The following is a 24,509-nucleotide window of genomic DNA, read 5'->3' as shown; positions in this document are numbered from 1 at the left end:
AATGCATTACTAGTAATGTACCTGATATAATTCAAACTTTCACACAATGATGTTTAATATTACATGTACTTTTGTGACTTGATATCAAATATCATGAGTTTTTATGTGCAGAAAAACAGTACTGTACGATGAATCAAAACAAAACACCATGCTCCGGGAGGCACATTTTCAAATATTTAATTGGGTTTATAATTTTTATCCCCCCGAAGAAGTTCTGGGGGGTATATAGGAATCACTATCTGTCCGTCCGTCTGTGCAGATTCGTGTCCGGGCCATAACTTCTTTGTTCTTTGACTTAAGCATACCATATTTGGCACACAGGTGGATCACCATGAGATGGTGTGTCAAGTACCTTCATGACCTCTATATGACCTTGACCCTTAGGTCAACATTAAAGTTTTTTTTTACAATGGATTCGTGTCCAGGCCATAACTTCTTTGTTCTTTGACATAGGCATACCATATTTGACACATGAGTGTATCACCATGAGACGATGTGTCATGTACTTTCATGACCTACATATGACCTTGACCTCAAGGTCAAAATTAAAGGTTTTTACATTGGATTCGTGTCAGGGCAATGACTTCTTTGTTCTTTGACATAGGCATACCATATTTAACACATGAGTGTATCACCATGAGACAATGTGTTGGGTACCTTCATGACCTCTATATGACTTTGAACTTTGACCTCAAGATCAAAATTGATTATAAGGTTTTGACATAGTCATACCATAAGACATGGGTGTATCACCATGAGACTGTGTCATGTACATTCATGACCTCTTTATGACCTTGACCTTTGATCTCAAGGTCAAAATTATAGGTTTATACCATGGATTTGTATTCGGACTGTATCTTCCATTTTCTTCTACAAAGGCATACCATATTTTTACACTCAGGAAAGAGGTAATTTATACCTATTAACAACACCCTTTGGGAGATTGGGGTAAGCGGGGGGTATTCTTAGTGAGCATTGCTCACAGTACCTCTTGTTAAAATTAGTTGGAAAACTCATAATATTTTCATATTTCTCGGAATTTATCCACAGTTTTCAGTATACAAAAAATTCAGGCATATACTACGATCTCTATGGAACCTTTCCTGCTTAGTTTTAGAATAGCCCTTGTATGTCAACAACAACAAAACATTTACATGTATATTTGAGAGAGTGTTCGAAGTTTTAAGAACTTGTACTCAATCCCTTTGTAAATTCAGTTACAATAAAATATGTTCCAACCAACAACACAATTTTATCCCATCCAATCAAGATAGCTCCAGCAGTTTAAAATATTACATGGAAAAAAAAAAGAACAAAAAATACATGTTAAAAATGTTTTTTATTTATACAACCAGAGTTTGAGAGCATTTTCCTCAGAACTGACATTAGTGAAGAAGGACTCTTCGTCCAGGAGGAGGCTGTGCCTTTGTCCTGATGATGTAGCAAGCACAGGTTGTGAAGGGTAAAAGCTGGAAAAGAGTTCAACAGATTTTAAAATTATCTCAATTACCAGTAAAAAGAAAAATAATCTCCCTTAGATCGCTACACAAATATCTTGGGGAACTGATAAAGGAAACTAGTTTAATTTGATTTCAAACAGTGGTCTAACAGTAAACCCAGAACATCTGGGGGACACACAGCGGTCTAACAGTAAACCCAGAACATCAGGGGGACACACAGAACATCAGGGGGACACACAGCAGTCTAACAGTAAACCCTGAACATCAGGGGGACACACAGCGGTCTAACAGTAAACTCTGAACATCAGGGGGACACACAGCGGTCTAACAGTAAACCCTGAACATCAGAAGGACAGTACAACAAGCTTATGATGAAATGCTGGGAATTGTGGTACAATGTAAATGTAATTTGTTATATATCCACTTCATTCAATATATGTTTAAAATTACAGGGAATGAAAATCACTTTGATGTACCCATGAATTCATTATAGGCATGTTCACTATCACCGTGTTTTACTGTAAATACACCATATCAGATACATATTATTATTTTTATTAGTAATGAATATTTTGTTGCTGTGAAGATTTCAACTGGCAACCTTCAAATATTTAAACCTTTATCATCCATTATACTGACATAAACCTTTATCATCCATTATACTGACATAAACCTTTATCATCCATTATACTCACATAAACCTTTATCATTATACTCACATAAACCTTTATCATTATACTGACATAAACCTTTATCATCCATTATACTGACACATAAACCTTTATCATTCATTATACTGACATAAACCTTTATCATCCATTATACTGACATAAACCTTTATCATTCATTATACTGACATAAACCTTTATCATTATACTGACATTAACCTTTATCATCCATTATACTGACATTGACCTTTATCATTATACTGACATTAACCTTTATCATCCATTATACTGACATTGACCTTTATCATTATACTGACATTAACCTTTATCATCCATTATACTGACATAAACCTTTATCATCCATTATACTGACATTAACCTTTATCATCCATTATACTGACATTAACCTTTATCATCCATTATACTGACATTAACCTTTATCATTATACTGACATTAACCTTTATCATCCATTATACTGACATTGACCTTTATCATCCATTATACTGACATAAACCTTTATCATTATACTGACATAAACCTTTATCATTATACTGACATAAACCTTTATCATCCATTATACTGACATTAACCTTTATCATTATACTGACATTAACCTTATCATCCATTATACTGACATCAACCTTTATTATTATACTGACATAAACCTTTATCATTATACTGACATAAACCTTTATCATTATACTGACATTAACCTTTATCATCCATTATACTGACATAAACCTTTATCATCCATTATACTGACATTAACCTTTATCATTATACTGACATTAACCTTTATCATCCATTATACTGACATTAACCTTTATCATCCATTATACTGACATTAACCTTTATTAGCCATTATACTGACATTAACCTTTATCATTACACTGACAAACCTTTATTATTATACTGACAAACCTTTATTATTATACTGACATTAACCTTTATCATCCATTATACTGACATAAACCTTTATTATTATACTGACATAAACCTTTATCATTATACTGACATAAACCTTTATCATCCATTATACTGACATAACCTTTATCATCCATTATACTGACATTAACCTTTATCATTATACTGACATTCACCTTTATCATCCATTATACTGACATAACCTTTATCATCCATTATACTGACATTAACCTTTATCATTATACTGACATTCACCTTTATCATCCATTATACTGACATAAACCTTTATCATCCATTATACTGACATTAACCTTTATCATTATACTGACATTAACCTTTATCATTATACTGACATAAACCTTTATTAGCCATTATACTGACATTAACCTTTATCATTACACTGACAAACCTTTATTATTATACTGACAAACCTTTATTATTATACTGACATTAACCTTTATCATCCATTATACTGACATAAACCTTTATTATTATACTGACATAAACCTTTATCATTATACTGACATAAACCTTTATCATCCATTATACTGACATAACCTTTATCATCCATTATACTGACATTAACCTTTATCATTATACTGACATTCACCTTTATCATCCATTATACTGACATAAACCTTTATCATCCATTATACTGACATTAACCTTTATCATTATACTGACATTAACCTTTATCATTATACTGACATAAACCTTTATCATCCATTATACTCACATAAACCTTTATCATTATACTGACATAAACCTTTATTAGCCATTATACTGACATTAACCTTTATCATTATACTGACATAAACCTTTATCATCCATTATACTGACATAAACCTTTATCATCCATTATACTGACATTAACCTTTATCATTATACTGACATTAACCTTTATCATTATACTGACATAAACCTTTATCATCCATTATACTGACATTAACCTTTATCATCCATTATACTGACATTAACCTTTATCATCCATTATACTGACATAAACCTTTATCATCCATTATACTGACACATAAACCTTTATCATCCATTATACTGACATTAACCTTTATCATTATACTGACATAAACCTTTATCATCCATTATACTGACATAAACCTTTATCATCCATTATACTGACATAAACCTTTATTAGCCATTATACTGACATAAACCTTTATTAGCCATTATACTGACATAAACCTTTATCATTACACTGACAAACCTTTATTATTATACTGACATTAACCTTTATCATTATACTGACATTAACCTTTATCATTATACTGACATAAACCTTTATCATCCATTATACTGACATTAACCTTTATCATTACACTGACAAACCTTTATTATTATACTGACAAACCTTTATCATTATACTGACATAAACCTTTATCATCCATTATACTGACATTAACCTTTATCATTATACTGACATAAACCTTTATCATCCATTATACTGACATAAACCTTTATCATCCATTATACTGACATTAACCTTTATCATTATACTGACATTAACCTTATCATCCATTATACTGACATTAACCTTTATCATCCATTATACTGACATAAACCTTTATTAGCCATTATACTGACATAAATCTTTATCATTATACTGACATTAACCTTATCATCCATTATACTGACATTAACCTTTATCATCCATTATACTGACATTAACCTTTATCATTATACTGACATTAACCTTTATCATTATACTGATATAAACCTTTATCATCCATTATACTGACATTAACCTTTATCATTATACTGACATTAACCTTTATCATTATACTGACATTAACCTTTATCATTATACTGACATAAACCTTTATCATCCATTATACTGACATTAACCTTTATCATCCATTATACTGACACATAAACCTTTATCATCCATTATACTGACATTAACCTTTAACATCCATTATACTGACATAAACCTTTATCATTCATTATACTGACATAAACCTTTAACATCCATTATACTGACAAACCTTTATCATCCATTATACTGACATTAACCTTTATCATCCATTATACTGACATTAACCTTTATCATTATACTGACATAAACCTTTATCATCCATTATACTGACATAAACCTTTATCATCCATTATACTGACATTAACCTTTATCATTATACTGACATTAACCTTTATCATTATACTGACATAAACCTTTATCATCCATTATACTCACATAAACCTTTATCATTATACTGACATAAACCTTTATTAGCCATTATACTGACATTAACCTTTATCATTATACTGACATAAACCTTTATCATCCATTATACTGACATAAACCTTTATCATCCATTATACTGACACATAAACCTTTATCATCCATTATACTGACATTAACCTTTATCATTATACTGACATAAACCTTTATCATCCATTATACTGACATTAACCTTTATCATTATACTGACATAAACCTTTATCATCCATTATACTGACATAAACCTTTATCATTACACTGACATAAACCTTTATTATTATACTGACATAAACCTTTATTGTTGAAATTAGGCTAATGAATAATTATGAAACTCCAAGTTCTTGATCTGTAAGTCATCAATATAAAAAGATTTACCAAATTCAGCACAGCAATGGAAAGAAAAACACTCTACATTTAAAATCCGGCTGTGACATTCTATTGTAATAGCAATCCATTATTTTTCAGGAAAGGAGAGCTTCGGACAACTATTTAGAAATGTTCTATTGAGTTAAATATGATTTTTTTTAATGAACATGTTCCCCCTAATCCCCTCAGCATTTGTCACTGTTTTAACAAAATGTAAAGAATAATTTTCAAATCAACAGCACAGATGGAAGTCGAACCCAATACCCTTCACATGAAAGGCAGAAGCTCTATCTACTGTGGACAATGGCAACTTTGGAAACATTAAACAGTAGATGTTTCATATGACTAAACTCTATTGTGGCATTATATATGATTCTGATATCTGATAGTATTTTTGTAATTCATTGAAAATTTTTTCCTAATATGAGTTATAATGACAGTTTGATTAAAACTGGGGTGGATCTGAAGTAGGTCAATGTCCTCATTCCTCTCCATTCCTTCGAGGCCGTGGCTCCATATTACTTTTAAGGAATGGAGGTACTCGAACATTAACCTTACGTATGTCCCGACCATTTCATGGCAGGGGCATAAAATTCATTAAATATAATTCTCTGATGGAAAATAAAAACATTGTACATGTGTTTGTGCAACTTAACAAATGTGTTTTATGAGAATATTAATAACATAAAGTTAATATTGTAACCTAAAGGCATTCTTGCCTAATTTACAGAAAGCATACCCATCTTAGAATAGCTGTAAAGAGAATATACATTGGGATACTGATAAGGAGTAGAGTGATTTAATGAGGGCTTATCCTAGATATTTTCCAGAAAAAAATTGGGTTGAATTTGGAGATGGGGTCTATTTTGGCCCTTAAAACCCCCATTTCTTTTGATTAGGAAAGAACACTTAAGCCTTCCACTAGGAAGAACTAATGAAATCAAAATGTGAAACATCAACAGTCAAAATTTTGATAAAACAACCTCAGTTGAGGATTCCAATTGGGCAAAGTAATAAAATCAAAAACGCAAACAAGAAATGACGGCCCACTTTTGATCAGAAAAACTAACTTGAGCTTTCCACTCAGGTGAACTAATAAATCTGTAAAATGAAGTATACTTTTTAAAAATGTCTACAGACAACAGTCAGATTACATACATGTACATCTTAAGTACAAATATGTGAAAAATTTACAGACAAATGACAGATTAATACTTGTTCAGAATAAATCACTTAATTCACCAATTTGAAAGTGCAGACTGACCTGATGCCATTGACAGTGTCGTTGTGGGCTTTGAATTCCTGACAGGACTCTAAGACAAAGTCAGTGTCTGGCCTTGATTGGGTGGGGGGTTGTTGTGTGTCCCAGAGTGTGACTGTACCATCATGGTTACCAGAAATCAGGTACCTTCCTGAACTGTAATCAGAAAAACATATTAAATATTTCTAATTAATACTCTGTTATTATATACACATATGTTCAATTCTATGTCGATTTTGTTAGGTATCATTAAATTCCTAATAACATGCTGCACTAATATACACCAATCTCTACCCAGAGTTATCATTCCTTACACTCACATTTACTTCTGTCAACTTCTAACAAGAGTACCGACAACGGTACATAATATGCCCGTAAAAAGCTAATATAGGGCGTTTTTCTTACAACATGATTTGTAGAACTTGGCTTCAAGTAGTATCAGCAATCATAAGGGTGTGACATACTCTCTTTGCATCATAAAAACAGAAAAATCATGTTCTCTTTATGCACTTGTCAAAAGATGAATGTGTACCAAGTTTGATGGTCCTAGCTCCAACGGTTCAGTCTGTAACCTGCTACTATAACTTTGACCTTGAGCAACAATAGGCATTCTCCACTTGGCGTAAAGTGTATGTGTACCAAGTTTGACGGCCCTAACCCCAACAGTTTGGTCTGTATACTGCCTACAAGGTTTTTCTACTAAGTGATACTGCACCCTTGACCTTGAAAAATAATAGGCATCTTCCTCTATTATGGTGATCAAATGTACCAAGTTGGAATATCCTGGAGCTTATGGTTCGATTTGTACCCTGCCTACAAGGTTTTCCTATTGTGATACTGCGACCTTGACCTTTGACCTTTAACCTTGAAAAACAATAGGCATCTTCCTTTCATCATGGTGATTAAATGTGCCAAGTTGCAATATCCTGGAGTTAAGTTTTCATCCTGCCTACAAGGTTTTCCTAATAAGTGATACTACGACCTTCACTTTTGACCTCTAACCTTGAAAAACTTTAGCCGTCTTACTCTCATCATGGTGATCAAATATCCTGGAGCTTATGGTTCAGTTTGTATCCTACCCACAAGGGTTTCCTACTAAGTGATATTACAACCTTGATCTTTGACTTCTGACCTTGAAAAACATTAGGCATCTTCCTCTCATCATGGGGATCAAATGTACCAAGTTGTAAAATCCTGGAGCTTATGGTTCAGTCTGTATCCTGCCAACAAGGTCCACACAGACGGACGACGCCATACTATAATACGTCCCGTCTTTGACGGGCGTATAAAAATTAGCAGTGTTATTCCACATGCAAGTCCACTTTTTCACACTTAGTTAAAATAAAACTAAGACTAGTTCATGAAATATTGGGAAAATGTAGGACAAGCAACTTATTGTGGTTTTTATTTCCCATTATAATGCATATATCTACCTATATAGTGCAATCGAACAATACCTGGTAGTGTTGGAAATCAGATGCAAAATGATAATCGATTAATTGAAATAACCGGAGAAGCCTTTCGATGCAATTATCAATTATTATCAGTTTCTCAATACGTATTCATTAGAAGAAATAAATTAACTTTCTTATTCAAATTAATTTGTATATATTTGATTATATATATTTATCTGATAAGAAATTGCTTGTTTATTAGGTGTAACATTCATATGAACCGCTCCACCCATAGTGGTTGCATGCTGATTATGTAAAGTCTTGAATATGATTGGGTCAGCAGTTCATGAATATATTTGTAAATCAATCTAGCCTTGCAGTTCTGTTAAAGAAAATTTAGCTATATAATCGACTGTAAAATGTGTGACCCTACAGTGCTTACCCATACCACGAGGTTACAGATTGGAGGATTGCAAAGGAATTGACAAAAGAGTACCCCTGTGATTCTCAGGAGGAAGATTTTTACAGAATGTTCCTACGTCATGTCTGTATTAGGAAAACTTTCTGACCCTAGTGTGGCCATGCCAAAACTCGGGGGTCCTATTTTAAATAAAAATGATCTACAGAACACTTTAGTTGGTTGTATTTTGAAGGAATTTGCCACTGACCCATATATAAGCTTGATGAAATGTTCGTGAGGATTGACCTTCGCATTCTAATATATATTTCACCTTAATTTTACCATTGCAGTTCTTCTGAAGAAGATTTTAAAAGAATTCTTCAATACTATGTAAAATTTTAAAAATCCTTATAACTTCTTTATACATGTATATGGAAGTTCTCGTGAAAGATTTGGCTGGTTCACTGGATCTCCCAATGCGAGTTTTTTATTTGAAGTTGTGAGTTTTTGGTTCACCTGGAGCTTTTGTAAGTTTTGACACGAGTGTAGTGAGAAAATGTGTCAACTTGATATTTGTTAGCTTTAACATTTGAAGAGGTGATGCAACAATAAAGCGATATTAGACCTGACTCATGAGCAGAAAAGTTGTGTTGTAAATCAAAGGTTTTCATAAGCGGCAGAAGTAGTATCCAAACATGTGTTATGTGTCTGCTTTAGATTTAGTGGTGAGGTGAAAAGAGACTTAGCATTGTCCTTGACCTTGTATCTAGATACTATCTGGATCTACAGGCAGACATGGCCATTTCATTTTAATAAATGACAGCTGAACTGGTGCAGAATCGGACTGGCAATTTAGTACTGGAAGGGCTGGGGGACCACACTTGAATATAGCTGGAAGGTTTGGCATTTTTACGAAATTGCCAAATTCTGAACCACCTTGAGTAACAGTAACACAAGTAAGAAAAATGTCTGTGATTAAATCACCAACCTGTCTAGGTCAAAATAAATCCGCTGGTTTGTTTCCACCTTTCTAACTGCCACAAACAGAATTTGTCCAGGATTTCTCAAATCCCAGCATAAAATTTCTGGATCCTGAAATGAAAATAAAAAGAATGGGAAGACTCACTCTACAATTATAACGAAACGATAAACTTATGAAATACACGATTTCCAATTTAGCCATTTAAAACTCTTACATGTGATGAGACACAAACAGCACAATGATTGTCGTTCTTTCTTAAAAATATCGATCATGAAACAAATGATAATTTAAAGCAATGAGGATTCAGAAAATACACCCTGGCCTGGATTTCTCAAAAGAAACTTTATTCAAAACTTGGACTTCAGTCTGCAATTTTACTAAAATTTTAACTGCTCAATTTTCAAGAAATCCAAGCCATGACACAAATTCAAAAACAATTTTACACCAAGATACAATTTTACACCAAGATACAATTTTACACTAAGATACAATTTTACACCAAGATACAATTTTACCTTGACCTTTGAGTGAGATTCTCTTGAATACAAGGTCAGTCCTAGGGTGATGTATAACTGGGCAAAAGTGAAAGAAGCCATACCAGACACATACAACTTGAACAAAGTAGGACCCGAAGTAATGTCAGGTCTGAAAAATCTTACCTTTCTTCCTCCACTGAATAATTTTGTACCATCTGGAGAAAATGCCAAATGAGTGACTCCCCCTTGTTGTCCTTCAAATACACACACTGTTTCACCTTTTGGCTCATAATACAGTCCAACTAAACAATCAAATAAAAATCATTAAATTATTTAAGAGCCTTCTAGAGACAACAGGTTGTTTTCAAATTGTTGAACTCATTCACCTAATGGTGTGTACTATTGATGGTTACATGGCTCTGTGGTTAAAGCATGTTTTTCATGCATGATGTGTATGGAAAGAGTAAAAAAGACGATAATTCAAAACTAACAATTCATTTTAAAAAACATACTGAAATACAAAACAAATCAGCTTAAGATAAAATCAACAGACTCTGTTGCAAAACCAATAATCATCATCGGAATTAATGTTAGATGGCGGCTGAGTCTATCTATGTAATCATTGTTTGCTTTGCATTACTGCATTAATTTTTTTATCCTTTCCACCACCCATAGATGTGCCTATTTTGAAACAGTATAATTATGACCTTTAAAAACCCCAAAACTTCTTTGAAAATTAAAGCTTTTTTGTTTTGGTATGTTTACATAACAAAGGCATACCACAAAAATGCATGTACGAGGGCTGTTCGATGTGTAATGTGTATTGTACGATATCTTTTTAAGTTTTGGAAAAAGGAAAAAGTCGCATGGGGCTAGATCTGGAGAGTATGGTGGGTGTGGCAAAACGGTAACCTTCTCCAACTTCAAAAATGGCTTCACAAGCTGAAATGTATGTGATGGAGCATTATCATGAAGTAGACAAACGCACCTAAATCCTGACACAGGGCATCGTTTATGATAATATTTCGTGAGCTTTTTTAGTATAACATCTCGGTAATACCGACCTGTAACACTTTTGCCCTTCGGCACCGGAATTTGTACAGCTATACCATCACATGACAAGAATATGTAATAAAGAACCTTCTTTGTGCTTATGGTTCTTTTGGCAACTACAGGCCTTCTACCGTGTTTAGTTAGCCACATTTTGTTTCCAATTTTTCATACTGGTTCGAAATAGTGAACCCATGTTTCATCACCAGTAACAATGTTTGCAAATTGTCTTTCATTGAATTTGGGAAACAATTTGAGCAGTTGCTTAGTGGTTTGTACTCATACCCGTTTTTGGTCATCTGTCAATATATGCAGTATCCATCTGGCAGAAATCTTTTGTACTTTCAAAATACGCTTCAAAATGATATGCACCTGCGATAGCGAAATGCCAACAGCTTTGGCAATATCACGAATCATGTAACTGCCATCACTTTCAATTATTTCCCTGACTTTTGAGACATTTGCCTTGCCTGTTACAGTCACAGGTCAGACAGATTTTGCTGCATCTTTGACAGTCAGAAATTTCTTTCTCTACCTACAAAATGTCTCAAAAGATACCTTATCAGACCCATAAACTTTCCCCCATTCAGTAAAAATCTGAATTACCAAATGACTGAGTTTTGTGCAAACTTTTATATAAGCTCTAATTTCTTACATAATGAATATTCTCATTACAACCTGTTTACATATTGAACAGCCCTCGTATAGCCAATCACTATAATGTTTAATCCCATAATTTCAGATCAGAAACAAGATGTGTTTGTGAAACACAAATGCCCCAATAATGGCCAATTCCGAAGATGGCCAAGGTCACAAGGACAAATATCTTGGTACCAGTAGAAAGATCTTGTCACAAGAAATGCTCATGTGCAATATGAGAGCTCTAATATTTACCATTTAGAAGTGATGACCAATGTCAATTTTTTTAAAAGTAGGTCAAATGTCAAGGTCAAAAGGTTTAGTACCACCAAAAAGGTCTTGTCACAAGGGGGGCATAAAAATTCATTAGCCAATGAAATTGTTCAGTTAACCTACATTTAATTCAATTGTGACAGCATTACTTCCTGTGCAGTTGATCATGTGCTTGGGGTAGTTCTTTAGTAGACTTAACATTCTTTTTCTCATCTGTTTCTTATCATTCGTGTTCATGTTTCTATGCAGTTATCTCTTGTAATTGTATTGTATATATTCTAATGTTAATTTGCCAGAACTTATCAGTCTAGTATTGTACGGAATCGATATGAGGCTTTATGTTTCATGACTATGTGAAAATTGATACAACAGTAATGAAGATGCTCACTGCTTCGTGAATAGGATCCCGCTGCATACAGCCCTCCATGGGCGCTCGACACCAGACAGGAGATGATGCCATTCTGCCCTCCAACTTTACCCACTACAAAATCAGACTGCTTGTTAATATCCTGAAAACTACAAAATCAGACTGCTTGTTAATATCCTGAAAACTACACAATCAGACTGCTTGTTAATATCCTGAAAACTGCAAAAGCAGACATCTTGTTAATATCCTGAAAACTACAAAATCAGACTGCTTGTTAATGTCCTGAAAACTACAAAATCAGACTGCTTGTTAATATCCTGAAAACTACAAAATCAGACTGCTTGTTAATATCCTGAAAACTGCAAAATCAGACTGCTTGTTAATATCCTGAAAACTACAAAATCAGACTGCTTGTTAAAATCCTGAATACTACAAAATCAGACTGCTTGTTAATATCCTGAAAACTTCAAAATCAGACTGCTTGTTAATATCCTGAAAACTACAAAATCAGACTGCTTGTTAAAATCCTAAAAACTACAAAATCAGACTGCTTGTTAAAATCCTGAATACTACAAAATCAGACTGCTTGTTAATATCCTGAAAACTACAAAATCAGACTGCTTGTTAATATCCTGAAAACTACAAAATCAGACTGCTTGTTAAAATCCTAAAAACTACAAAATCAGACTGCTTGTTAAAATCCTAAAAACTACAAAATCAGACTGCTTGTTAAAATCCTAAAAACACACACAAAGTAAATGTATTTACAAAAACTTTATTTTCATATTGCATTGTGTAGGAATATTCCTGTCACACCGAAAAACAACGGTGACAAAATTTTTCTAACAAAAAAAAAATTGAAATAAAATTTTCATATAGAAAAAATTACTATCAGTATCAAAATGAAAACAAACATCTTTATGAAACTATACATCTTTAACAAATAAGACATTTCTAAATACTTTCAATCATTTCATTATATTTCTATGTAAAACTTGAACCCCAATTGTGCCCCCCCCTCCCCCCAAAGATGTCATCATAGTATGAACAAACTTAATGTATGTTGAATACTATTTTGAAAATTTGTAGACAAAGAATTTTCCTATGCATGTGTATTCTGATGGAGACTACAAACCTATAGTGGCCCCTGTACTTGTATATTGAAATTGTTAACAATGGAGGACTGTGTGCGATACATTACAACTGATTTACACACCGTATGTTGGTCTGTTCTCGCACTCTCTTCCCGGTCTGTTAGTGTCAAACACTCGTATCATCTTCCTGAATCCACAATATATCTTAGATCCATCCCAGCTATAACACAGGCTGTGGGCTGTAGTCAACTCATCCTGAACAAAAATAAAAAACCCATCAATTCACAGCGTTATGCAATAAATCATCAATTAATATGATGATTCAAACAAAAATAAAAAACAAGTGAACACAATGATTTCAATGTAAAAAAAAAAACCAGTCATCAATTAACAAAAATACTAATTAACAAGATGATTGGAACAAAAACACCCATTAATATGATAATTTGAAATTTGAACTTATTGTTCAAATTTCAAATTATCACTAATTTACAAGATGATTTTAACAAAAACTCCTACTAACACAATAATTTTAATTAAAAAACCCCATTTCACACAATGATTTTAACATAAATACCTCTCTCTCTATCATGTACAAGATATTTCTGAGACTAAGTCTGACTAACCATTTGGTCATAGGCTCTGTAGGAAGAAACCAGTTCCCCGCTGTTGCCATCCCACAAATGGATCGGACTATCTTTACTCGTGGCCAAAAAACTTAAAATACAAGAAGACATTAATTCAGAGGGTTTCTGGTAAGAAAAATGTCCAGTAATTACTTCATAAATTTAAATTGTTTCATAGGCAAGAAAGACTGATTTAATTGGTTCAATCTTTTACAGCCTTAATTCTAATTAACAACAAAGACAAATTTAGTCGGTTCAATATTTTACAGCCTTAATTAGAAGAACAACAAAGACAGATTTAGTCGGTTCAATATTTTACAGCCTTAATTAGAAGGACAACAAAGACAGATTTAGTCGGTTCAATATTTTACAGCCTTAATTAGAAGGACAACAAAGACAGATTTAGTCGGTACAATATTTTACAGCCTTGAGGAAGAAAAAACAACATTGGTATGAATAATGCATATGGTTTCTATCAAATACCTTATACATGAAACAGGTCATTCTTACTGTTGTAAAAGTTTATGAATACGTGTATAAGATATTTTCATTTATTACTTGTCCAATTTTTATGAATTGGCATTGTCATAAGAAATCAATATCAGTGGCCAATTTTCAGTGGGACAAATAACCAATTAATAATTCTTACAGTTATAACTTTAATATCATCTGCTAATTGCTCAAACAAAGCTCAGGGATGTAACATACATTTGTATAAATGATAGTGCTTGGACCGTCCACAAATTGTTTGGATTTACAAGAGATGCAACTGATTTTAAAAAAGAACTCACCAACTCGATCGTGGATCCGATGTTTGGTTGTACCAACAGAAGTCATACACCGTCCCTGTCTCATGGATAACCTTCGAGTATTTCTGAAAAACAGATATAATTGTGTTTTCAAAAAGATTTTCAAAGAAATAATACACTTTCACAATGAGCTATATAGCTCCACCCTCTGACCGTTCACCCAAGGATATGAGCTACATAGCTCCACCCTCTGACCCTTCACCCGAGGATGCTTTGTGTCGAGTTGAAACTGGTCATATGGTTCCTGAGAAGTTGAAAATGGGAAAAGTTTACAGATGAGAGACAAAAGACAACTAGAGACTTTCAAAACAAAACGTATTGTGCTGAAAAACAAATCCAACAAACAAATTTTTTTTAACCTGAGATGGAAACATTTGGGAAATGATTTAGTGGGCTGTACTCAATTGATAAGGTTTGATGGTTCCAGATCTCATAATATCCAAGTTATTAGTTTTACAGGGTTTTGTTATGTTTGCTCATCTCATTCTTAATTAAGTTATTAATTTTACAGGGTTTTGTTATGTTTGCTCATCTCATTCTTAATTAAGTTATTAATTTTACAGGGTTTTGTTATGTTTGCTCATCTCATTCTTAATTAAGGTTAAGATGATATGAACAAAATTTTGTAGGATTAATATAATAATTTACCATTTCAGAAAACCTGTCTTGTGTACAAAGCTCTTGTGCAAAGTCATACACATAAAACTTGTTGTCGTTGGCCGTTGTCAAAAGCTTACTGCCATCTACTGACCTGCAATATTCAAATGTTTAAAGGTTAAAACAAAAGAAATTCTTCCTTGTAGGCCTCACTATCACAGGCTACCATATGATATATACATATCGTGATATGAACATGTGATGCAGGCTACCACATGATATATACACATCATGCTATGAACATGGGATGCAGGCTACTACATGATACATGTATATACACATCATGCTACGAACATGTGATATGTATCACAATACAGTTTTCATGACTCTGATGATTTAAGATTTCTTAGTTTTTTGTTGTTTATTTTGAAATGGTGCAGTAGTACATTTAATTTTGTATTATTTGCAAGATAAATACCACATTAAGAACTTTTGTATCAACATGGAGTTCATTAACCGTATAACAATGACATATGAAAATTACTAGAATAATTAGGCCATAACTATTTTAAAATTATGCTCAACTCAGAACAAAGTCTAGATTAATGACAAATATACCTACAACTCATATCATATTTTACTGATGATACAATATGCGAATCATACAGACTTACGATTAATACAAGCGATATATTGCTTTATTGTTATACCTGGAATTCTCAACACTCCTGACTAGCAGTCTATAAACTCACTATTTACATCCTCTCCTAGAATTCTCAACACTCCTGACTAGCGATCTATAAACTCACTATTTACATCCTCTCCTAGAATTCTCAACAGTCCTGACTAGCGATCTATAAACTCACTATTTACACATCCTCTCCTAGAATTCTCAACACTCCTGACTAGCGATCTATAAACTCACTATTTACATCCTCTCCTAGAATTCTCAACACTCCTGACTAGCGATCTATAAACTCACTATTTACATCCTCTCCTAGAATTCTCAACACTCCTGACTAGCGATCTATAAACTCACTATTTACATCCTCTCCTAGAATTCTCAACACTCCTGACTAGTAATCTATAAACTCACTACACTGTATTTACATCCTCTCCTAGAATTCTCAACAGTCCTGACTAGCAGTCTATAAACTCACCATTTACATCCTCTCAGATAGTTGTCCTTGATGAACTCAGTCCCTGCTAACAGTGTTGGGCTCTGGATCAGGGTACCTTTTATACAGTCACTGAAATATCATATATATATGTATGTATATTTGCCTGCTATAATCATGATAATGGTTTTAAAAGAGTACAAACATGCCATGCAGAACATAAAAATCAATTTTAGGTCCAAACATTCAGGTATTTTTGCACATAGCATACAACAAATGTCATTTAAACTGACCAAACCCTGCGCACATCTTCAATGCATGTGCAATTCTTGTACAAAATGGGCACAATGTTATATATCATAAAATGGTTACAGTCAATCCTATTACCCAAATGGTTGTAAATGTTACCAGTACCTCATAGATACATGTCACTAAAGCAGAGTTTGAAATTGGTTTAAAACTTGGTATAGACCACAGGTCTATGCCAAAACAAGATGACATAGACCTCATCGAATTGGCATCGACCGCAACATTGAAAAAAATAACATAACATTTTCATTTACATCTAATGTACTTACAAAGCGTATTTTCTTTCCATTTCCATAACAATATCTTCCTTTCCTCATAACATTTATCAGACATCGACTGATCATGCTGGGTCCTTTGGGATTATAACTTAATTTAACTGCTTTAAATCTAGAAATCGGCATAGACAATTTAGTCTATCTCAATTACAATGGGTATAGACCAGTGTCATTTGACATAGACTTTGTCTATCAGTCTATGGTTAATTTTGAACTCTGAACTCTGCTAAAGTACACATCTCCTTAGATACAAGACACTAGTATCTCCTTAGATACAAGACACTAGTATCTCCTTAGATACAAGACACTAGTATCTCCTTAGATACAAGACACTAGTATCTCCTTAGATACAAGACACTAGTACTTCTGTTGATACATGTACATGACACTAATATGATTACGGTGTGACCGTTGGGGCGAGCGCAGCATATCTGAATACATTTTCAAAAAATTTATATTGAAAACAAGGAAAACTGATCTGGTTCACTATCAATACGTAGGATTACTGTCTTGCTCTTCTCGCCAATGTAGGAACCAGTTTAGCGGGAAATGCAACGAGCATGTTGTGACGTAGCCTGGTAGTTGTGATGTGACTGTTTACATTTCTTTAGACAATATTTTAAAAAGAAAAAGAAAGGGGAAAGAATATGATTGTCATCCTTTCCTTTCAAATAAGAAAGGTTTGTAATACTTCAAAGATTTTTTTTATTATTATTTTACGAATCAAACCATCTGCCATTTTGTACGAGGGACTTCTGGGATTGGCGTCAAAAAAAATTTCTTGTTAGAGGTTGAGATTTAGCTCGGATTATTTCCCGCGCTCTAGTCATTAGAGCTCGCAGTACAAGCCAGCGCTCTGCGCTGGCTCGCTGCGCTCGCTATTACCTCCATAAATACACACAAAATCCAATACAGCTTACACTACATCCTGTGTATGATCTGTGCTAGGTTGTTCATTGGTATAAGGCTCTGTAATATCCATGCATCCTTCTGGTGTTTCACTTTCATGTGTTAATGTGTTTTTTTCTGCACTGACCTCAGGACTAACATAGGAGGAAGCTTCTACACCACCAGCTGCACTGTTTACGTTCATATCACCAACATGTTCATCTAGTTTGTCATTGTTATCTTCGCTGAACTGATGAATGTCGACTACTGAAGAGGACTGTTCCCGGCTCTGGTGGTCTGCTGTTATGTCTTCTGTTAAATCACTCACCGACAGATTAATATCCTTGTGAGGATCCTCTAATGAGTTTGTTGTCTCTCCAATGTCTGATTCCACATTTTCTTTCCCTTCCATGATTGTACTATGATAAAACTGAATTGTTGCGCGTATCAAATGATTATGAATTGATGATATCTTCAAATTAAAATTAAGTTTAATTTAAATTGGCGCTCCATAAATGATTGGCTATTTTTTTTCTACTTTTGAATATTGGCTCTGCACTTAGATGTTTCTGTACATTTATAGTCTTTGTCTTCATAACATTCAAGTCGCTTAAAATATGAATAAAATTCGAAAAAGGGTCGGAACATCTGGAAGTCGGGCATGGTTTGTCTACTTTCACATTCATGGGTATATTGTATCTCGAGCCCGATGGAACCACGTGCATAAAAATTTATCTCCGATTTCCATGGCAAGGTAGATGTATGACTGTTAATTTGAGATATTTTCAGTTCATTATAATATTAATCAAGCATCGAGATGCTGGTTTTTAGCTCCTTAGGTAGAAAATGTAGAACAAATAGTAAAAACAGCCCTCTGTTATCATATGGGTTGGTGTAAAAGTAGTTCGGATCGTATGCTATGCTATGTCCCGTTTGTAGTTTTAAATATTTATTCATCCGTTCATTATATGAACAAATCTAGCTGTCCGCCACATGATATAAACATTACAATAATGAAATTAAAATATCAACAGAGAATTTACACGTAAAAAAAATCTAAAGAAATCAAATGATACAGTTACTTGCACATCCTGGGTACCTATACATTTTATGATGATTAAAAAGAAGAAAAAGAATATGTTCAAAGTAAACTTGAACAAGTTCCAAACACTTGTGTTAACTAGTTTTTTATTTTGTTGCTCAATACTTCTGGTGTGAACTTTAAGATTTTTGATTCAGTGATATTGTGTAAAATGAACACACTAGGTATTAGATAGAATGTTCTATCGTTAAAATGATAATGTCCTATGGACCCGATTTAACGATAGAATGCGTCCTATATACCTGCAATGTAGCAAAATGAAAATTGCACACAGTGCATGTTTCGGTAAAATTATGTAACACATCACTCATATGCATTTGGAAAGTTATCTTAACGACCCACTTGGGCCGTTCTTATTTGCAAATTAGGTAAGCGTTCGTTTTTGGAAAACAGCATGCAGCAGGGTGTTCCGATGACAGTTTCCGGTAAAATGGCAGTCAGTTCGAATCGAGAAAAGTGACATTTCAAAGTGTTGAGTTTACAATATTATTATACGATTTTTTACAGTGTTAAGGACTTACAAATTACCAATGAGGTTAGTTGTATATAAATTTAACTTTAAATGTACGCGTTTATTCTTTGATAAGTTTAAAATCGTTTTGGAGCGATTCCGCAATTTTCTGCTACATTACGGGTATATGGGAGGTATTCTAACTGTGGTGAGGGCCTGTCCCGAGACACAGTTAGATTATTCTAACTAACTAGGATATGTATTGCATAAGAAATGCTCTACAGAGAGCATATCCCTTGAAAGAATGGCATTTATAGAGCTTATATCTGAAAAATGTGTCAGGTCTCAGACATCAGTGAAAGCATGATAGCCAATAGCTGTATTAGCTTGCTATATCGTTTTCTTTTGACAATGTCATTATTTCAGTAACAGTGATTTTAGAATCACAAGGGTTCGACTTGTTAGACTGTGTTGCCGGGCCACAATAGAGGTTTTAAGTTTTGCATAGGAATCTTCTCAAGAAATATGGTACAATTTTTCAACCTAATATGCAAGTATCCTCAGTGAGTGTAGATTTAAAATTGTGTCAGACCATGTGATGATACTTGTAATGAGTTGAAGATGCATGGGGTCACAAATTAAAGGGGTCATAATGGTAGGGAGGGTTATATTCATGAGAAAATGCAGTATCTCAGAACAATGTGGCCTGAGGTCCTCTTATTGATTACTTAATGCATACTTTAATGTAGGAAACCTTCCTTTGCTGTTTGATACTGTTGTAGTAGTTGGACATTCTGCCACTACTATTGATATGTTCTTTTTACTTCGCGTTGTGGTTTTTTTTAATGATGATACGTGTTATATAAGGTATTCAACCCTTTAGATTTCTCCAGGTAAGTTTGAGTCCGCCTAGAATGAGGCTAGTAATAAAATAATAAATAAATAAAGTTTTAAACCTTTAATGAAGTTCAACAATTGTATGATAAATACCAAACTAATAATCCCGGGGAATGAATGTGGCTTGAGAGAAAAATATAACTAAATAGGAAAAATAAAGAAACAATAATAAAAAATACAGGGTGCGGTAACTCCTGATATTTACCTTGTTGCAAGGTTTGGCTCAGAAGAAGCCCCGAGCACGGTTGAGCACGGTTGTGCTCGGGTTTAAATACTATTCTTAACAAAAGAATGAAAGTAAAAGTTACCTGTAATGTGATTTGATAATAAATCTAGAAGTAACCAATGAGAAGTTTTGTAATAAAATACGTTTGAAAATAAAAGATAACTCTCTTCCTATTTCATGAAATAAACAACTCGAATACGAAGATAGGAATTTACATAGACAAGTAAGTAAAAAATAATGAAATGGAGATAATATAGACCGATACTACCACACTGTATTAGTGATAGAACTGGTTGTTATTTGTCATTTAATCTGTTGTGTCAATGAACATTACATTCATTTTTCTGATGGACGTATCATATGTGCCATGGCAGTGCACTCTATTTTTTTCTCAAGAAAATAAAAACTTCGCTGACAAACATCAAAATCTTGTTGACAATTTCTGAAAATAGGTAAACACGTTTAATAGAAGCTAAAATCAATTATTTAAAAAAATCTAAATCTTAGAACATCCAGTCAAATGTCATAATAAGAAATCAGAATATTATCCAAACTATTAACTTTCTAATGGAGAGACATTAGAAGGTACAATGTACTTGCCAATATTGCTTAGGACCAGATTTCGTGACCCTGAACAGCAGACAAAGTCAATGTCTCCAGTTAAAAACATAACAATTCTTTAGACATTAACTTTGTAGTGGACAGATATTAGTGGACACAAAGGCTGCTTATAATTAGACAATGTCTTATAGCCATGGACCAATTGGTTATTTGGCCAAGATCTAGATCTTCTCTCTTCCCCCCTCCATTGAAGTCCCTTCCCCCTTCCACTTTCATGCGCTATTGACATGCTGTTGCATCTTCTAAGCTATGCTCTCGATTGTGTCATTCTGATGTGACCATTAAGGCCCCTGGGTCTCATTTCGTTTTTTGTGAAATGATATCTTAGTTAGTATCTTGTAAACCATTGTAAGATGTATCCATATATATATAAATACCATTAAGTCTGTCACCTGTGTACTAAACCCGCCTAAGTGTTTAGGTAAAACACAAAAGACCATGCAACAGATTTTTGATATAATGATACCTTAATCTATACTCATTTGATAACATATCATTATTACTGGCAATGTGTTAATTGACAAATTATTGATTGTTTTCAACCTGTTACATTTGAGTGAGTTGCAGTCAGAATTATGGTCAGTTAGACTTTTGTAAACCTACTTCTTTAACATCACGAAAACAGTTTACTTTACAGTATTAGAAACCTACAACAGTACACTGGTGAAGTACCAACCAAAACATTGCTCTACATGTATTTGACTTTGAATTATTTTATTTTAGTTTTTTTGACAGATATATGTATATTTTGGAAGGAAATATCAATATAATAGAATTGTGGTAGTCAGGGCTATACGGTCTGTGGATATCTGCCTGGGTAGCTCAGGAGTTAGAGCACCTAATTAGTAATGCAGGGGTCCCGGGTTGGATTCCCGGTCCAGTCACAAATTTTCCCCTCTTTCTAGTACTACATTTTGGTGCCGTGACCACCCCTGGATTCACAGGTGAAACTCCTGCCATGGGCTAAAAGAATTGGGGTTGTGTGTGTCTCGGGGGCGAAAATTTAAGGAGGGAGGAATGTAGTAGTTAGGGCGATATCAGGGTTCGAAATTAACTTTTTCAAGCACTAGTCCGTACGGAATAGTAACTGTTGATGTTCACTAGTCAGCAAAGCATTTCACTAGTCCGTCCAGTATATAATAAAATGATCTTCATTTTATTCAATAGTATTTAATCAAATCAAACACATCACAGTTGCAAACAATTCAATTTCTGACACCTATAGAAGAAAAAGAGACCACCATATTTTATTTCGCATTCAAGATCTTCAGAAGCATACAATATTAATCTCCGAGTTAATCCTTTTATAAATGTCCATAAGTGCGTTCGAGATCGATGTTCCTGTTGTTTTGGTGCTCAGATCTTAAAGTAAAAAGAGTTCGAAATTTTATCAATAAAGTAAAAACAATTCACTCGATTGACCAAGTCATGAGCTATAGTGTTATGAACTACTGTGTTAGAGTCATGAATGTCGAGAAAATGTGCGCACAAACGTGCATGTTCTCAGACCACACTACTTGCAATTCTTGCACCTAGAACACGTTCTCGTGATGTGTACTCGGCGTTCGGAATCGGCAGGAATTTGACAATTTGTGCACGTTCGAAGAACGGCGGTCTCGAACACACTCCATGTGTTAGGAAGATCAGGCTGTCATAGTCATGCAAACACTTGACCATGCAGGTAATCAACCATAAGTTCAAACATCTAAGAGACTCAGACAAATCTTGCTAAAAATCTTTACCAATTCAAGATTGATTTCTGGATTTTCACTAGTCCGTACGGACTAGTACTATAGAGAGTTCACTAGTCTCGGACTTACAGACATGAGTTAATTTCGAACCCTGCGATATGGACCATGGATATCGGCGTCAGGGTAGCTCAGTGGTTAGAGCACCTGACTAGTAATGCAGGAGTCCCGGGTTCAATTCCCAGTCCAGCCACAAATTTTCTCCTCTCTCCTACATACTACAGAATTAACCCTACATTGGCAGATCATGACTATAATCATTGATTAGATTTGTAGGTGAAAAATGTTCCACAAAGTTCTGTATGAGTGACATTTTATTGAAGGTTTTTAGACTTTTAGTGTACTATACACTACAATTATAGAATGAATTGAATTTTCATTGAAAGTGTGTCTATCAGATCTTAGCATAGAAAATACATATGATTTTCAAGCAATTTTTGTGTGCTCAATATCATAATTATCCCCAAAATTACAAACTGTTGTAATTGAGCAGTTTTAATTCATTGCACCACTCAAATGTAACAGATTGGCAGCAATCAATAAGTTGTTCATTGCCACATTGCCAGCTGTGGTACATGTATAATATTATAAAATGTTGCAAATTACATGAATTTAGTTATGACTGACTAAAATGTAGACATTTTTACAGCAATGCAAAAATCACCAACTTTGTGAAATAATATTCATTAAGAAAGGAATTAGTTTTTGGCAAATATAATCTTAATTTTTGTGTCTGACTATTTTACAGTGGAAATCACTGTATTTCAGAGAAGTGAAGAAAAAACACACACATGCATATGAAATAGTTATGTTAAGCTTTAGTCCATTTTTTATGAGTTGAGAAAAATAGATATGCTAGTTAGTTGAGACTTCATTTCATGATTAAAGAGTTGTGATATCACAGTCAAGTTTCTCAGAGATTGGGATGAAGTACATCCAGTTTCACTGGTTTGGAGAGTTTGAAGTAAATCCATTTAGTCTTGTTGTTTAAAGAATTTGAAGTAATTTTATTCTCGAGAGGGACGTTAAACAATATACAATCAATCAATCCAGTTTCTCTTTTCATTTGGAGAGTTTGAAGTATTTCCGGTTTTTCTTGTTGTTGATAAAGCTTTAAGTGAGTCCATATCATGAAAACAATGAAAATTAAACCTACAAAAATTACATTCTGAATATTCAGTCACAAGTAAAAATACGATGGGTAACCAAGGATGCAGAAATGAATGACAATGTTAACTAGAGATCTGTAGAGGC

General features: G+C 33.7%; 2 protein-coding genes across 2 annotated transcripts in view; one reads left to right on the top strand and one right to left on the bottom strand.

Annotated features, from left to right (window-relative positions):
- Window positions 1–1,320: 1,320 nt before the first annotated feature.
- LOC125659636 (telomerase Cajal body protein 1-like) lies at window positions 1,321–18,905 on the bottom strand. The gene is made up of 11 exons (XM_048891374.2): window positions 18,243–18,905; window positions 16,781–16,870; window positions 15,672–15,774; window positions 15,006–15,088; window positions 14,215–14,305; window positions 13,711–13,843; window positions 12,516–12,608; window positions 10,349–10,467; window positions 9,696–9,799; window positions 6,917–7,069; window positions 1,321–1,469 (listed from the first exon to the last, which is right to left on the bottom strand). Exons 1-11 carry the CDS (start codon window positions 18,620–18,622, stop codon window positions 1,340–1,342), a joined length of 1,479 nt encoding a protein of 492 aa, XP_048747331.2. The 5' UTR covers window positions 18,623–18,905; the 3' UTR covers window positions 1,321–1,339.
- LOC125659634 (ectonucleoside triphosphate diphosphohydrolase 7-like) overlaps window positions 18,901–24,509 on the top strand; it is a 29,896-nt gene continuing 24,287 nt past the window's right edge. The window contains exon 1 of the mRNA XM_056149706.1: window positions 18,901–18,964. Coding sequence (XP_056005681.1) covers window positions 18,957–18,964 — 8 coding nt within the window. The 5' untranslated portion in view covers window positions 18,901–18,956. The remainder of the gene's footprint in view (window positions 18,965–24,509) is intronic.

This window comes from Ostrea edulis, chromosome 9, assembly GCF_947568905.1.
Source record: "Ostrea edulis chromosome 9, xbOstEdul1.1, whole genome shotgun sequence".
Classification (NCBI taxonomy): domain Eukaryota; kingdom Metazoa; phylum Mollusca; class Bivalvia; order Ostreida; family Ostreidae; genus Ostrea; species Ostrea edulis.
This window is presented reverse-complemented; position numbering and strand designations above follow the sequence as displayed.

Excerpts from the sequence above, each read along its gene's own strand:
- LOC125659636 (XM_048891374.2), bottom strand. The coding sequence starts at position 18,622 with ATGGAAGGGAAAGAAAATGTGGAATCAGACATTGGAGAGACAACAAAC. Across the intron at positions 13,844-14,214 it reads ACAGAGCCTATGACCAAATG|GATGAGTTGACTACAGCCCA; the intron begins GTTAGTCAGACT and ends ATTTTTGTTCAG. Across the intron at positions 7,070-9,695 it reads ATTTATTTTGACCTAGACAG|TTCAGGAAGGTACCTGATTT; the intron begins GTTGGTGATTTA and ends TTCTGATTACAG.